Here is an 18,191-nt window from a genome sequence, read left to right as displayed (position 1 = left end):
CATTGGTCAACAATTACCTGCATATGGTGTGCATATTGGGCAATGTCATGTTTACTTGATTCAAAGAGAGTTTTAAAGAATGAAGACAGATCTACTGAATAGAATATTACCTTTTGGTGTTCCACGAGTTATGAGTTATTGCACCTCTCAATGTGTTGTAAACCCTGATGACTCAGGAGGTCGCTATTTACCTGCAATAGAGTAGACCTGCAACATAATATAAGAGTCAGCCGTTCCATCCAACAGCTCGTTGCGAGAGCAGTACTAAGCCGAGTTCCGTAGAAAAGCGGTAGTCTATCAAAGGTCGATGGTTGTTCTAAATATTTGATCAACTCCGTTTCCTTTGTGCTTTGTTAGAAAACCCGAACCTATATCGTCCTTATTGTTCTTTTGCTCGGTTAAGAAGGATGGAATATTGCGGGATGGGTCAATTCATGTTTTTATTTTTAGTATCTGGACTGCATTCTATTCATGGCGACCTGAGCTATTCAGTTCAAGAGGAGATGAAGCGTGGATCAGTTATCGGGAATATTGCCAAGGACATGGGACTTACATTGGACATATTATCTGCTAGGAAGGCTCGCATTGAAACAGAGGAAAACGAACGGAGGTATTGTGACGTCAATCTAAGAAGCGGAGAGCTCATTGTTTCAGAGAGAATCGACAGAGAGGAACAATGCGGACAAACACCTTCATGTGTTCTCAAATTCGAGCTCCTTTTGGAATCGCCCTTAGAATTACACCGTGTATCACTACAGATACAAGATATAAATGATAATGTACCGAGTTTCCCGACGGATAAAATCAAGCTGGAAATAAGAGAATCTGCTGACAGAGGAGCTCGGTATCGCGTTAATGCGGCACACGATGAAGATATTGGCCAAAACGGCGTTCAGAGTTATAGCCTTCAACGCAATGAACATTTTCACTTCAATGTACAAACTACAAATGCTGGAACTAAATACGGCGAATTGGTTTTAGAAAAGGAATTAGACAGGGAAGAGCAGAAGGAAATTAAATTGTCTCTTTTAGCCCTGGATGGTGGATCTCCTCAGAGATCAGGCACAGTAGTCATACACGTCACTGTGTTGGACGCTAATGATAACGCCCCAGTTTTTAGTCAGGCCGTGTATGAGGCAAGTCTGCCTGAAAACGCTCCGCTGAAAACCCGTGTGGTGACTGTTAGCGCTGCAGACGCAGACGAGGGTGTTAATGGAGAAGTAACGTATGAACTAGGCCGGATATCTGATAAATCACGAAAACTGTTTTCACTCGATGCACAGACTGGAGAAATATTTGTTACAGGTGATATAGACTTCGAGGAGGGAACCAAATATGAAATAATTGTGCAAGCAAAAGATGGATTTGGTATTTCCTCAGACTCTCAAGTCCTTATAAGTATTACAGATGTTAATGACAATGTCCCTGTTATAGCCATGAAATCCTTAACCAATCCCGTACCTGAGAACGTGTCACCTGGTACGGAGGTGGGCCTTATTAACGTGCAGGATAGAGATTCAGAGAAAAACCGAAAGGTTAGGTGTTCTCTTCAGCAGCATGTTCCTTTTAAACTTATTCCTTCAATTAAAAACTATTATTCTTTGGTAACAACAGAGAAACTAGACAGGGAACTAGTGTCTGAATACAACATTACAATATCCGCCACCGATGAGGGCTCTCCTCCTCTGTCGTCAGTCAAAGTTGTTCACATCTCAATAGCTGACGTCAACGACAACCCACCTGTGTTTGAGGAACAGTCGTATTGCAGCTATGTCCCTGAGAACAACAAACCGGGCAACAGCCTGTGTTCTGTTAAGGCCCATGACCCAGACTGGAGACAAAACGGTACAGTGATCTATTCTCTTTTACCTGGTGAAGTCAACGGAGCTCCAGTCTCCTCTTTTCTATCTGTTAATGGAGACACCGGAGTGATCCAAAGTGTCAGGTCATTTGATTATGAACAGTTTAGGACCTTTAAAGTCTATGTAATGGCACGAGACAATGGATCTCCTCCGCTCAGCAGCAACGTGACTGTGAGTGTCTTCATAACGGATGTAAATGACAACACTCCTCAGATACTTTACCCCGCCCCAGAGGGAAACTCCTTCATGACTGAACTGGTACCCAAAGCTGCACAAGGAGGTTCTCTGGTTTCCAAGGTGATAGCAGTTGATGGGGACTCTGGACAGAACGCTTGGCTGTCCTATCAGATCATTAAGTCCGCTGATCCGGGACTATTCAAAATCGATCAGCACAATGGGGAGATCAGGACCCAGCGAGACATTTCTGATTCTGACAACATGAAACAGAACATTGTAGTCGCTGTAAAGGATAATGGACAGCCCTCCCTCTCTGCTACATGTTCCATGTTTTTACTGATTTCTGATAACTTGGCTGAAGTACCCGAACTGAAGGACATTGCTTATGAAGATAGCAGTTCTAAATTAACATCTTATCTGATCATCGCGCTGGTATCCGTCTCCACCTTTTTCCTGACTTTCATTATCATCATTCTGGGATTGAGGTTTTGTTGGAGGAGAAAGCCCAGACTGTTATTCGATGGAGCAGTTGCTATTCCCAGCTCTTATCTCCCTCCAAACCACGCAGATGCGGACGGCACTGGAACTTTACGCAGCACATATAATTATGATGCGTATTTAACCACTGGATCTAGAACAAGTGACTTTAAATTTGTCACGTCTTACAATGACAACACACTACCTGCAGACCAGACCCTGAGAAAAAATCCAATAGACTTGGAAGAAGTGTTTGGAGACATTGATTCTTCCCCTGAGGTAAAAAACATACAAGTGTCAAAAAAGAAAATATTCTTTCCGCTTCTCACCAATGCAGCTTGCCGCCCTAATTCAGCTTCTGTCATATAGCTATCACATTTCTATGAAATAATCTCAATGTCAAAGACACTTTCATAGTCAAAATTGGTTGAGGCAATTTATTTTTGAAACAACATTGTATTTGCAGGCTCACACAGTGCTTTTTGTTCATATGTTTCATATTTTAGGTATTTCATTGAGGATTAAAGTAAGCTCATGTTTCTGTTGCATACCTAATGAATGGGCTACATTATGGCATTTGTATCTATTGAATTTGGTTGTGAAACAAAGTTCTTTGTTGCTAAAGAACCAGTTACGGATGTGGCCATTTCTTTCCATCTGTGCTGTATGAAGCACAGCATCCACAATTTTTTTTTCTAGAGTGAACGAAAAAATGTTACTTGTTCTAAATCACGATTTTTCGTCTTGGGTGACAGAGTTTTGATTGGTCAATATATCCAAAGAAACACTTTTTACTGTCACATCAAACATTCTGTCGGTTTTATATGCAGTATAGTTTGTGTTTTCTCTCACCTGTTACTTTCTCTGTGCCAAGCTTTTCACCCCTAGTTCCCCATTGTTCTCTGTGTAATCTGAGGACTGTATTGTGCCACTATGTGTTAGCTGCTCTAACCAAAATTTTACTGTTACACTATGAGGAGGACTGACTAAGGGGTAGAAAAGTCTGCATGCTGAGCTCTGTCTGATGGATCTCTGTTACTATTGACCTACTGTATGATGTGTCGCTGTCCATGGTTCTGGGATAGCTTTGGGTTGTCTATGCCAACTGACACCACATTAGGAATGCTATATTAACTACCCATTCAATTTATATAATGGAACACTTGTTTCATACGGTAGAATTTGTCAAATATGCATTGCATATAATGCACATATGATTTAATTGATTGTTTAAATTAGTCAGAAGCTCAAACAAAAAGCACAAGTGAATAGAATAGCGTTTGGTGTTACATGAGTTATAACCACTATTACAGTGTTATACTTCCTGATGACTCGAGGTGTCGCTATGCACCTGCAATAGATTTTAACGTAATATAATCGTCAGTCTATTAACCAACCACCTCTTGACGATAGCAGAAGGTAGACAAACCCGGAGATTCGTTGAAAAGCGGAGGGCTATCAAGAGCCGATGGTCTTTCCTTTCCATCGATATAATCTATTCATTTTATGGGTTGTAAGAAATACCGAGCCTATTGTTTCTATCGTAAATTGCTCTGGATACCAGGATGGAAAACCAAGGGATTTTTCTTTTTGTGTTTTTATTGTATGCACTGCATTACGTTCATGGCGACCTGAGCTATTCAGTCCAAGAGGAGATGAAGCGTGGATCTGTTATCGGGAATATCGCCAAGGATCTGGGACTTAGATTGGACATATTATCTGCTAGAAAGGCTCGCATTGAAACCGAGGAAAACCAACGGAGGTATTGTGAAGTCAATATTCGAAGCGGAGAGCTCATTGTTTCAGAGAGAATCGACCGAGAGGAACAATGCCGAGAAAAGCCTTCGTGTGTTCTTAAATTCGAGCTCCTTTTGGAATCTCCATTAGAATTACACCGTGTATCAGTACAGATACAAGACATAAACGACAATGCACCGAGTTTCCCGACGGATATTATCAAGCTGGAAATCAGTGAATCTGCTGTCAAAGGAGCTCGGTATCGCGTTAATGCGGCTCACGATTCAGATGTAGGCCAGAATGCGATACAAAGTTACACTCTTCAACGGAATGACCACTTTATTTTGAATTTGCAAACTACAAGTGCCGGTAGTAAATATGGCGAATTGGTTATAGAAAAGGAGTTAGACAGAGAGGAGCAGCATCAAATACGATTATTGCTCACTGCTCTAGATGGTGGTTCTCCTCAGAGATCAGGCACAGTAGCCATAGACGTCACTGTGTTGGACGCTAATGATAACGCCCCAGTGTTTAGTCAGGCCGTGTATGAAGCCAGCCTTCCGGAAAACTCTCCGTTGAAAACCCACGTGATTACGGTGAGCGCTACTGACGCAGACGAGGGCGTAAATGGGGGCGTTACATATGAACTGAGCCGAATGTCAGACAAATCACGGAATATGTTTTCGCTCGATGGACAGACTGGGGAGATATTTGTTGCAGGAAACATTGACTTTGAAGAGGATTCAAAATATGAAATGTTTGTTGAGGCCAAAGATGGATACGGTCTTTCATCAGATTCAAAGGTGATAATAAGTATTACCGATATTAATGACAACGCCCCGGTCATAGTGTTGAAATCCTTGATCGCTCCAATACCAGAGAACGTGCCACCTGGTACAGAAGTAGGCCTAATTAACGTTCAGGACAGAGATTCAGAGAAAAACAAACAGGTCCGTTGCTACATTCAACAAAATATTCCTTTCAAACTGATTCCCTCAATCAAAAACTATTATTCTTTAGTGACCACGGAGAAACTAGACCGTGAAGAAGTTAATGATTACAACATTACAATCACTGCTTCCGACAATGGTTCACCACCGCTGTCATCTTTGAAAACGATTCAGGTCTCTGTGGCTGATGTGAACGACAACCCACCTGTGTTTGAGAAACAGTCGTATAGCAGCTATGTCCCTGAGAACAACAGACCCGGCCACAGCCTGTGTTCTGTTAAGGCCCATGACCCAGACTGGAGACAAAACGGTACAGTGATCTATTCTCTTTTACCTGGTGAAGTCAACGATGCTCCAGTCTCCTCTTATCTATCTGTTAATGGAGACACAGGAGTGATCCAAAGTGTCAGGTCGTTTGATTATGAACAGTTTAGGAGCTTTAAAGTCTATGTAATGGCACGAGACAACGGATCTCCTCCGCTCAGCAGCAACGTGACTGTGAGTGTCTTCATAACGGATGTGAATGACAACACTCCTCAGATACTTTACCCCGCCCCGGAGGGAAACCCCTTCATGACTGAACTGGTACCCAAAGCTGCACAAGGAGGTTCTCTGGTTTCCAAGGTGATAGCAGTTGATGGGGACTCTGGACAGAACGCCTGGCTGTCCTATCAGATCATTAAGTCCACTGATCCGGGACTTTTCAAAATCGATCTTCACAGTGGGGAGATCAGGACCCAGCGAGACATTTCTGATTCAGACAACATGAAACAGAACATTATATTAGCTGTAAAGGATAACGGACAGCCCTCCCTCTCTGCTACATGTTCCATGTTTTTACTGATTTCCGATAACTTGTCTGAAGTACCCGAACTGAAGGACATGGCTTATGACGAAAGCAGTTCTAAATTAACATCTTATCTGATCATCGCGCTGGTATCCGTCTCAACCTTTTTCCTGACTTTCATTATCATCATTCTGGGAGTGAGGTTTTGTCGGAGGAGAAAGCCCAGACTGTTATTTGATGGAGCGGTTGCTATTCCCAGCTCTTATCTCCCTCCAAACTACGCAGATGTGGACGGCACAGGAACATTACGCAGCGCATATAATTATGATGCGTATTTAACCACTGGATCTAGAACAAGTGACTTTAAATTTGTCACTTCTTACAACGACAACACACTGCCTGCAGACCAGACCCTGAGAAAAAATCCTACTGACTTTGAAGAAGTGTTTGGAGACCTTGATGTTTCCCCTGAGGTAGGCACCCTCTTGAGTTTAATCTTGCTATTTTCAGAGACACAACACAACAATTGTTGGTCTGTAATTATCCATTGTTTAAGACTTGCTCATTGTTGAGCATTTACGACACAGAGACACCGTGTAAAAATGTAAGGCAGATTGTGGCTTGGGTGTTTGACTCCCCAGCAGGACCTGGAATTCTTCTCAGACACAGGTTAAACGAATGGGGATACTCACAAGGTTCTTCAGAAAGGCTTATAAAAGGTTATGGTTACAATGGAATGAATGAAGTGACAAATTTTAAGATTGCAACCTTTGCTTGAGTACAAGGTTAAGCAAATAATTTGCATATTTTTAGTCCTTGTTTCTGAGAAAAAAACAGTTGCTCCTTATAAACATTGGATCAAATAAATAAAGATTAATTTCATTTCTTAATACATGTATTTGATTTGAAAATAAAGTTGCTATTAAACAATACTGCAGTACACAATTGAATTGTCATATGAGCATGAACAAAAATGATATGTTATATCCTAGTCAGTTAAAGAATATTAATTATATTTTCACAATAGCAGCCAAAACATTGCAGTCATGCTGATGAAGAATGTTCTGCCTCTGTCCGTGGTGCAGTCTTTATACGAAGAGCCTGAACCCTTTATGGTTCAAAGCACATACTGCCGTGTCTTTTTATTGTATTGGCATGTGTTCTTGTTATTGTTATTCATAATATCTTCATATAATTTTCTGTTGAGTAAATGGATTGCAGATACACACTTTATGTGTTATATCTCTGGTATACTCATGGTGTCACTATAGACCAGCAAAGCGCTATGATACCCTCATGTACATAGTGCGTATTGACGGGATCGTACACAAAGCCAAGGCCTTTGTGCATGCTCACAAGGGTTGAGAATAGTAGGGAGTAAACCGACCTCAGTAACGTTGCTTTAATTTGAATGTAGCTCAACTGGGTATTGTTTTTAGTGTGATCGACGAGTCACGACAGTGTGTTGGACAGGTTTTCTACGAAAATGGAAAACATACATTGTGGATTCTACGGTTTGATCTTCGTTTTCATTTTTTTACTGCACTTCACAAATGGCGAGCTTGACTATTCAATTCAGGAGGAGATGAAGCATGGTTCTATCATTGGAAATGTAGCAAAGGATCTTGGGATTGATGTTGGAAGATTGACTGCTCGCAAAGCTCGTATTGAGACGGAACGAAATATAGCATACTGTGATATAAATCGTCGTACCGGAGACCTGACCGTCGCGAAGAGAATAGACAGAGAAGAGCTCTGTGGAGAAAAGGCTTCGTGTTTCCTCAATTTTGAGCTTCTATTTGAATCTCCCTTAGAATTACATCGCATGTCACTGAAAATCGATGACATCAACGATAACACACCACTGTTCCCGAAGGATACAATAAAACTGGAAATTACAGAATCCGCTTACAAAGGAGCTCGCTACCGCGTCAACGCGGCCCATGATGCAGATATTGGCCAGAACGGCGTTCAAAGCTATATTCTTCAGGAAAATAAACATTTTATTTCAAATACTCAAACCACAAGTGCTGGAATCAAATATGCTGAATTGGTTTTAAATCAAGAATTAGATCGAGAAGAACAAAAGGGAATTAAATTATTGTTAACGGCTCTGGACGGTGGTTCTCCTCAGAGATCAGGTACTCTAACCATAGACGTCAGTGTGTTGGACGCTAATGATAACGCCCCAGTGTTTAGTCAGGCCGTGTATGAGGCCAGCCTGCCTGAGAACTCTAATCTGAAAACGCACGTGATCACTGTCAGCGCTACTGACGCAGACGAGGGCGTTAATGGAGAGGTTACATATGAATTTAGCAAAATGTCTGATAAGTCACGAATGCTTTTTTCACTTGATCAGAAAACAGGTGACGTTACTGTGATAGGTGACATTGACTTTGAAGAAGGGTCGAAATATGAAATTTATATAGAGGCCAAAGATGGTTATGGTCTCTCTACAGATACAAAAGTTATAATATTTATTACAGACGCCAATGACAATGCACCAAACATTTCGTTGAAATCGTTGAACAATCCAGTGCCTGAGAATGTGTCACCTGGTACAGAGTTTGGAATAATTAACGTGCAGGATATGGATTCAGCACAAAACAGACAGATCCGCTGCTTCATTCAACATAACGTGCCATTTAAACTAATTCCTTCTATCAAAAACTATTATTCTCTGGTGACCACCGATAAACTAGATCGTGAAATAATGCCTCATTATAACATTACAATTACTGCTATCGACGAGGGCTCTCCACCTCTGTCGTCATTAAAATCTGTTCAAGTGTCTATTGCTGACGTCAACGACAACCCACCTGTGTTTGAGGAACAGTCGTATAGCTGCTATGTCCCTGAGAACAACAAACCGGGCCACAGCCTGTGTTCTGTTAAGGCCAATGACCCAGACTGGAGACAAAACGGTACAGTGATCTATTCTCTTTTACCTGGTGAAGTCAAGGGTGCTCCAGTCTCCTCTTATCTATCTGTTAATGGAGACACGGGAGTGATCCAAAGTGTCAGGTCGTTTGATTATGAACAGTTTAGGAGCTTTAAAGTCTATGTAATGGCACGAGACAACGGTTCTCCTCCGCTCAGCAGCAACGTGACTGTGAGTGTCTTCATAACGGATGTAAATGACAACACTCCTCAGATACTTTACCCCGCCCCGGAGGGAAACTCCTTCATGACTGAACTGGTACCCAAAGCTGCACAAGGAGGTTCTCTGGTTTCCAAGGTGATAGCAGTTGATGGGGACTCTGGACAGAACGCCTGGCTGTCCTATCAGATCATTAAGTCCACTGATCCCGGTCTTTTCAAAATCGATCTGCACAGTGGGGAGATCAGGGCCCAGCGAGACATTTCTGATTCTGACAACATGAAACAGAACATTGTAGTCGCTGTAAAGGATAACGGACAGCCCTCCCTCTCAGCTACGTGTTCCATGTTTTTACTGATTTCTGATAACTTGGCTGAAGTTCCAGAACTTAAGGACATGGCTTATGAAGATAGCAGTTCTAAATTAACATCTTATCTGATCATCGCACTGGTATCCGTCTCCACCTTTTTCCTGACTTTCATTATTATCATTCTGGGATTGAGGTTTTGTCGGAGGAGAAAGCCCAGACTGTTATTTGATGGAGCGGTTGCTATTCCCAGCTCTTATCTCCCTCCAAACTACGCAGATGTGGACGGCACTGGAACTTTATGCAGCACATATAATTATGATGCGTATTTAACCACTGGATCTAGAACAAGTGACTTTAAATTTGTCACGTCTTACAACGACAACACACTGCCTGCAGACCAGACCCTGAGAAAAAATCCAACAGACTTTGAAGAAGTGTTTGGAGACCTTGATGTTTCCCCTGAGGTAGGCATGTTGTACGATTATCGACATTATTATCAGCAATGTAATTGTTTCATTTTAAGTCACTGTTCCTCAAATTAACCTTTTATTTGGTTAGTGTGGAATTTATTATGAATCGATATTATACATAATATAATACATTTACAACTATTAACACCTTGCTGGTTTTGATCCAGAGTGACACTTCATTACTTATTAATTTTTAATAAGAGCCGAAAAGACTTCATCCTTTCCATAATCCGATGTTCAACATATCTTTGGTTTGTAACTGCACTCAGTATTGCAAACATTATTCACCGATGGATTCTAATGAACAGGAGTTCCACTTGCTTCACAACATATTAATCTATCCGTTTATCCGTATTTTGCATTATACGGACACAGCACAATGTTGCTTAAAGTATTTCCACAATATATAGATCTGGGCCAGTGGTAAAAGAATGCATATAATCGATAGTCAATCTAATGGTAGCTTTTCTTCGGCTTTAGCCCTGTCCATGGTGCTGAATGCACCTTAAAGACACTGTGTTTCAGCAGGAATCAGTCTTTATAAAAACATCATGTAGCCTATATGTCATTGGTCTACAGTAATATTTCAAATGTCTTACTTGAAGACGGAACATTTAACATTACTATAACTCAACAAACTAAACCAACTAAATGAGAAGAACTGAGTAAACTCAATAATCATCTGACTTCCAAAAAAAATAAATATATATATTGTATTGACAGTGTACGACGTACGCTGTGTCAACCTTTTAAAGGTGTTATATTCCGTTTGTACACACAGGGTCACTATACACTAGCAAAGGATGACATTGTGGGACGCACAACCTAGCCACAAGGAAGAACAAAGCTTCACTGTATAGCAGGCCAACTGATCGGCCTGAATACGCTTTTCAATCTCGAGGACAAGGCTGTATATTTGATCACAGATTTGATTTAACTCTGAATCGACATTGCGGAGTGCATTTTTCAAAGATGGAGCATACCCATCTGTGTCTTCGCGGAAGTCTGTTTTTATTTTCCGTCTTGCACTATGCACACACCGAAATGAGCTATTCTATAGCTGAGGAATTGAAGCCTGGATCTTTCATTGGAAACATACCCAAGGATCTGGGACTTGATGTGTGCATGCTATCTACTCGCAAGGCTCGTATCGAAAAGGGAAAGAATGACAGAAAGTATTATGACATCAACCTGAGAACCGGAGACCTCATTGTTGCAGAGAGGATTGACAGGGAAGCGCTGTGCGGTGAAAAACATGCTTGTGTTCTCAAATTTGAGCTCCTTTTCGAAGCTCCCCTGGAATTACATCGTATAAATGTACATATCCAGGATAAAAATGATAATGCTCCAACTTTCCCAAAGGATATAATCAAATTTGAGATTACAGAATCAGCTGGCAAAGGAACTCGGTACCGTGTCAATGCGGCCCATGACGCAGATATTGGTCAGAATGATGTTCAGAGCTACGCTCTTCAAAAGAATAGCAACTTTGTCCTAAATATGCAAACAACGAGTGCTGGTAGGAAATATGGCGAGTTGGTTTTGGAAAAAGAGTTAGACAGAGAGGAACAGCAGGATATTAAATTATTGCTCACGGCTCTAGATGGGGGTTCTCCTCAGAGATCAGGCACAGTAGTCATACATATCATCGTTTTGGACGCTAATGATAACGCCCCAGTTTTTAGTCAAGCTGTTTATGAAGCAAGATTGGCGGAGAACTCTCCGTTCAAAACCGCGGTAATTACGGTGAGCGCCTCGGACGCAGACGAGGGCGTCAATGGACAAGTTACGTACGAATTTAATCAAATGTCTGATAAGTCGCGCATGATGTTTTCACTCGATGAAACCACAGGCCAGATCACTGTGACAGGTACCATAGACTTTGAGGAGGGTTCCAAATATGAAATGTTTGTTGAAGCCAAAGATGGTTATGGCCTCATTTCAGATGCAAAGGTTATCATCTTCATAACCGATGTTAATGACAATCCTCCTACTATATCGTTAAAAACGTTGACCAATCCAGTGCCTGAGAACGTGTCACCTGGTACAGAGGTCGGTATCGTTAACGTAGAGAACAAAGATGCCGAGAGAAACAGTCAAGTTTGTTGCTCCATTCAACAAAACGTTCCATTTAAATTAGTTCCATCAATCACAAGCTATTATTCTTTGGTAACAACGGATAACCTTGACCGTGAAATAGTGTCTAATTATAACATCACTATCACAGCAACTGATGAGGGCTCCCCTCCTCTTTCTTCTATTAGTATTTTTCAAATTGATATATCGGACGTGAACGACAACCCACCTGTGTTTGAGGAACAGTTGTATAGCAGTTATGTCACCGAGAACAACAATCCGGGCCACAGCCTGTGTTCTGTTAAGGCTCATGACCCAGACTGGAGACAAAACGGTACAGTGATCTATTCTCTTTTACCCAGTGAAGTAAACGGTGGTCCAGTCTCCTCTTATCTATCTGTTAACGGAGACAGCGGAGTGATCCAAAGTGTCAGGTCATTTGATTATGAACAGTTTAGGAGCTTTAAAGTCTATGTTATGGCACGAGACAACGGATCTCCTCCGCTCAGCAGCAACGTGACTGTGAGTGTCTTCATAATGGATGTAAATGACAACACTCCTCTGATACTTTACCCCGCCCCAGAGGGAAACTCCTTCATGACTGAACTGGTACCCAAAGCTGCACAAGGAGGTTCTCTGGTTTCCAAGGTGATAGAAGTTGATGGGGACTCTGGACAGAACGCCTGGCTGTCCTATCAGATCATTAAGTCCACTGATCCGGGACTTTTCAAAATCGATCTGCACAGTGGGGAGATCAGGACCCATCGAGACATTTCTGATTCTGACAACATGAAACAGAACATTGTAGTCGCTGTAAAGGATAACGGACAGCCCTCCCTCTCTGCTACATGTTCCATGTTTTTACTGATTTCTGATAACTTGGCTGAAGTACCAGATCTTAAGGATATGGCTTATGAAGATAGCAGTTCTAAATTAACATCTTATCTGATCATCGCGCTGGTATCCGTCTCCACCTTTTTCCTGACTTTCATTATCATCATTCTGGGATTGAGGTTTTGTCGGAGGAGAAAGCCCAGACTGTTATTTGATGGAGCGGTTGCTATTCCCAGCTCTTATCTCCCTCCAAACTACGCAGATGTGGACGGCACTGGAACTTTACGCAGCACATATAATTATGATGCGTATTTAACCACTGGATCTAGAACAAGTGACTTTAAATTAGTCACTTCTTACAACGACAACACACTGCCTGCAGACCAGACCCTGAGAAAAAATCCTACTGACTTTGAAGAAGTTTTTGGAGACCTTGATGTTTCCCCTGAGGTAGGCATTTTAGCTGAACAAATTGTGATTCAACAAGTATGTTTCAATTAGGAAGTTTATTGTAAGTCTATCGTATTTAATACATTGTGCTTCATCTTAGATCAATCTGAAAATTAGTTCAGTAAACACTGTTTCATGTTTCAAAATGGCTTCTACACATGTTTGTTCAATCTTTACCCGCATTGTGTTCCGTTTGTTATTCCCTGTTGCACCAGTTTGAGCCTCATAAAATGAGTTGTGCATAATCATCAAAGCTGCACCAATTGAAAAGCTCCAGTAAACTCTGATAATGTTATAAGGATGTTAAAAATAAAGTACTAAATGTTAATGCAATCAATCATAAAGTTTATATTATAATGAATAATCAGAATATTGTCTTTACAATACCAATTATAACTTGATATTTAAATTAAATGCAGTGTACCTCAGTTATGAGAATCATATTATTTAATATTTAGAAATACATTTTCAATGTGGACTGCACTAAGCAAAATGCTGAAAAAGCAGTTCAACAGATTGACAGATTATGTTTTTCTTCATTTCATACACCTCATAGAGGTCGTTTATTGAAGGGGTTTGCTGTTCAGGATGTTAGCAGTTGATAGATATGGATCTTTACTTACCAATTGTGTGTGTGTGTGTGTGTGCGTGTGTGTGTGGGGGGGGCAAGGATGTGAGTCACAGTTCTGAATATGCAACCCAGTCTCACGGAAATACGTGACATTGTTACGTCATTTAATTTATCTATTCATTCGTGATTTGTGACACGTCATTTCAATTTTTTCGTGCCAAACAGCACAAATGTCAAACTCATGTTCCCAATGTCCCTAGGCCTACAGATAATTTATTGTTCATTTTTCTCATTTATTTCAAGATCTTTCAATACAAACAAAGAAAAATTGTCTGTGATAACTAACAATATGACAGCTTTTGGCCACCCGTTTCTACTTTCGCCTTTGATTCTGAGAATTTGTGACAATTCACGGATATATTTAATGCAGGTGCGCTGCTCTGTAGGCAAACTGCGACGGAAAAAAAAAAAGGTAGCTGCTTCATCTCTTCTTTTTAGAATTGTAGGCCTATGTCTTAATGTTTATTTTATATAGCCATCTATTGTCCTGTTTATTTGTAGGCTATGTGAATGAAACTCTGCGTCGATGCCTCAGTGTCGGGAGTGGACGTTGCCATGAAATTTGTGCTTTTTTGGCACGCAAAAATTGAAATGACATGTCCCAGATCACGAATGAATAGATTAAATGACGTGACAGTGTCACGTATTTCCGTGAGACTGGGTTGGAATTTGTATACCATCACTTACAAATGTGTATATTTTAAATTGTTTCACGTTGCTCTGTCATCTACGTTAAGTTATTCTAACTTCAGGCCTACTCCCCCATCACCACTATTCCTGATGTTTTGAATGCAGCCTCTTAGAAGTGTCCATCTCCTGCCCTCCATAGGTTGTATGTACTCCCAGAGCATCTGTGTATGTTGCTCCCAGCATCGCAGTACGTTCGGCTGCACTGTGTGGAGGAGTTACTTGAAGATGTGGTTGGACATTCTGCACACACCTGTGGTTATGGTCCTGCTTCTACTGCCTTATTTCTTGCTGTGTCTCTGACCATGGTGCTGGAGGGTTTATATAGAGTTGTACACATCTTAACTCTTTCATTAGGAAAATACAGTTTAATTACATATTTTCTAAATGCGTTGGTTAGGGTTAATTTGAATGAGTACAACTTTTCCCTACATATGGTGTGCATATGGGGTGATGTCATGTTGACCTAATGCAAACTCCTTTAAAGAAAAAAGTAGACTGCACTACTGAACTGAACATTGGATTATTTGGTGTTCCATGAGTTGTGAGTTATACCCCTCTAAATGTGCTTTACACCCTGATGACTCAAGAGGTCGCTATGCACCTGCTATAAAGTAGTCCTGCAATATAACATAAGAGTCAGCCGTTCCACCCACCACCTCGTGAAGAGAGCAGGACAAAGCAGAGTTTCGTAGAAAAGCGGTAGGATATCAAAGGCCGATGGTCTTTCTACATATTTTATCAATTCAATTACCTCAGTGCTTTGTTAGAAAACCTGAACCAATCGACTATATTGTCTATTACTCGGATAAAGAGGATGGAATATTGCGGGATCGGTCTTCGTTTATTTTTATTTTCATTATTTGTTCTGCATTACGTTCATTGCGACATGAGCTATTCGGTTCAAGAGGAGATGAAACGCGGATCTGTTATCGGGAATATCGCCAAGGACCTGGGACTTACATTGGACATATTATCTGCTAGGAAGGCTCGTATTGAAACAGAGGAAAACGAACGGAGGTATTGTGATGTCAATCTAAAAAGCGGAGAGCTCATTGTTTCAGAGAGAATCGACAGAGAGGAACAATGCGGAGAAAAGCCGTCGTGTGTTCTTAAATTCGAGCTGCTTTTGGAATCTCCATTAGAATTACACCGTGTGTCACTACAGATACAAGACATAAACGACAATGCGCCAACTTTCCCTACGGATATTATCAAGCTGGAAATCAGTGAATCTGCTGACAAAGGTGCTCGATATAGAGTGGATGCTGCTCATGATGAAGATATAGGCCAAAACGGTGTTCAGAGTTACACTCTGCAAAGGAATAACAATTTTGTTTTAAATTTACAAACTACTAGTGCTGGCAGTAAATACGGAGAATTGATTCTCGATAAGGAGTTAGACAGAGAGGAACAGAAAGATATTAAATTATTCCTCACGGCTCTGGATGGAGGTTCTCCTCAGAGATCAGGCACAGTAGTCATACACGTCACTGTGTTGGACGCTAATGATAACGCCCCAGTGTTTAGTCAGGCTGTGTATGAGGCTAGTCTGCCTGAAAACGCTGCGTTAAAAACCCTTGTGATGACCGTAAGCGCAAGAGACGCGGACGAGGGCGTTAATGGTGACGTCACATACGGACTGAGCCGGGTATCTGATAAAACACGTAAATTGTTTACACTTGATCGACAGACTGGGGAGATATTTGTCGCAGGTGACATAGACTTTGAGGAGGGATCAAAATATGAAATATTTGTGCAAGCAAAAGATGGATATGGTCTTTCTTCTGATACTAAAGTGATAATAAGTATAACTGATGTTAATGACAATACCCCAGTAATATCGCTGAAGTCATCGACCAATCCCGTACCTGAAAATGCAGCACCTGGTACGGAGGTGGGCCTTATTAACGTGCAAGATAGAGATTCAGAGAAAAACCGTAAGGTTAGGTGTTCTCTTCAGCAACATGTTCCTTTTAAACTTATTCCTTCAATTAAAAACTATTATTCTTTGGTAACAACAGAGAAACTAGACAGGGAACTAGTGTCTGAATACAACATTACAATATCCGCTACCGATGAGGGCTCTCCTCCTCTGTCGTCAGTCAAAGTTGTTCACATCTCAATAGCTGACGTCAACGACAACCCACCTGTGTTTGAGGAACAGTCGTATAGCAGCTATGTCCCTGAGAACAACAAACTGGGCCACAGCCTGTGTTCTGTTAAGGCCAATGACCCAGACTGGAGACAAAACGGTACAGTGATCTATTCTCTTTTACCTGGTGAAGTCAACGGTGCTCCTGTCTCCTCGTATCTATCTGTTAATGGAGACACCGGAGTGATCCAAAGTGTCAGGTCGTTTGATTATGAACAGTTTCGGAGCTTTAAAGTCTATGTAATGGCACGAGACAACGGATCTCCTCCGCTCAGCAGCAATGTGACTGTGAGTGTCTTCATAACGGATGTAAATGACAACACTCCTCAGATACTTTACCCCGCCCCAGAGGGAAACTCCTTCATGACTGAACTTGTACCCAAAGCTGCACAAGGAGGTTCTCTGGTTTCCAAGGTGATAGCAGTTGATGGGGACTCTGGACAGAACGCCTGGCTGTCCTATCAGATCATTAAGTCCACTGATCCGGGACTTTTCAAAATTGATCTGCACAGTGGGGAGATCAGGACCCAGCGAGACATTTCTGATTCTGACAACATGAAACAGAACATTGTAGTGTCTGTAAAGGATAACGGACAGCCCTCCCTCTCTGCTACATGTTCCATGTTTTTACTGATTTCTGATAACTTGGCTGAAGTACCCGAACTGAAGGACATAGATTATGAAGACAGCAGTTCTAAATTAACATCTTATCTGATCATCGCGCTGGTATCCGTCTCCACCTTTTTCCTGACTTTCATTATTATCATTCTGGGATTGAGGTTTTGTCGGAGGAGAAAGCCCAGACTGTTATTTGATGGAGCGGTTGCTATTCCCAGCTCTTACCTCCCTCCAAACTATGCAGATGTGGACGGCACTGGAACTTTACGCAGCACATATAATTATGATGCGTATTTAACCACTGGATCTAGAACAAGTGACTTTAAATTTGTCACGTCTTACAATGACAACACACTGCCTGCAGACCAGACCCTGAGAAAAAATCCAACAAACTTTGAAGAAGTGTTTGGAGATCTTGATGTTTCACCTGAGGTAGGCATTTTAGCTGAACAAATTGTGATTTAAAAAGTATGTTTCCATTAAGAAATATATTGTAAGCCTCTTGAATTCAATACATTATACTGCACGTTATGTCTCCCAGAATTTATTTTTTACGTAACACTGTTTGTTATTTAGAATGGTACATCATCAATTATTACTTCATATTTAAATTAAGCGCATTCTACATGTGATATGACCATCCTATTAGCCGGCATCTACATATAACACGTTAATGTGGACAACACTTACCAAAGGGGTGACATATGTGTTGACATATTTATTGACTTGTTGAATATCAAGTTTAGATTTGCGTAGGTTTTCTTTGTATATAATCAAACACTTAGATGGACATAAGTGAAGGCCTTTGTTGTTTGGGTTAACGGTTGATAAATATGGATCTTTCCGAACCAATCACATGTGTGTGTGTGT

General features: G+C 41.2%; 3 protein-coding genes across 3 annotated transcripts; all 3 read left to right on the top strand.

The window, feature by feature from the left end:
* Positions 1 to 422: 422 nt before the first annotated feature.
* Positions 423 to 6,664, top strand: LOC307081598 (protocadherin gamma-A12-like; the record flags this gene model as incomplete). The annotated part of the gene is made up of 3 exons (XM_079744848.1): positions 423 to 758; positions 4,427 to 6,463; positions 6,632 to 6,664. The coding sequence occupies 3 exons, from the start codon at positions 423 to 425 to the stop codon at positions 6,662 to 6,664; spliced, it is 2,406 nt and encodes an 801-aa protein (XP_079600974.1).
* Positions 6,665 to 10,914: 4,250 nt separating this feature from the next.
* Positions 10,915 to 13,281, top strand: LOC307081282 (protocadherin gamma-A10-like; the record flags this gene model as incomplete). The annotated part of the gene is made up of 1 exon (XM_079744394.1): positions 10,915 to 13,281. The coding sequence occupies one exon, from the start codon at positions 10,915 to 10,917 to the stop codon at positions 13,279 to 13,281; it is 2,367 nt and encodes a 788-aa protein (XP_079600520.1).
* Positions 13,282 to 15,365: 2,084 nt separating this feature from the next.
* Positions 15,366 to 17,786, top strand: LOC307081274 (protocadherin gamma-A11-like; the record flags this gene model as incomplete). The annotated part of the gene is made up of 1 exon (XM_079744386.1): positions 15,366 to 17,786. One exon carries the CDS (start codon positions 15,366 to 15,368, stop codon positions 17,784 to 17,786), a length of 2,421 nt encoding a protein of 806 aa, XP_079600512.1.
* Positions 17,787 to 18,191: the final 405 nt, after the last annotated feature.

This window comes from Pollachius pollachius (genome assembly GCF_949987615.1).
Source record: "Pollachius pollachius genome assembly, chromosome: 10".
Lineage (NCBI taxonomy): Eukaryota > Metazoa > Chordata > Actinopteri > Gadiformes > Gadidae > Pollachius > Pollachius pollachius.
The sequence above is the reverse complement of the archived record's forward strand: the minus strand, read 5'-3'. Positions and strand labels throughout refer to the sequence as shown.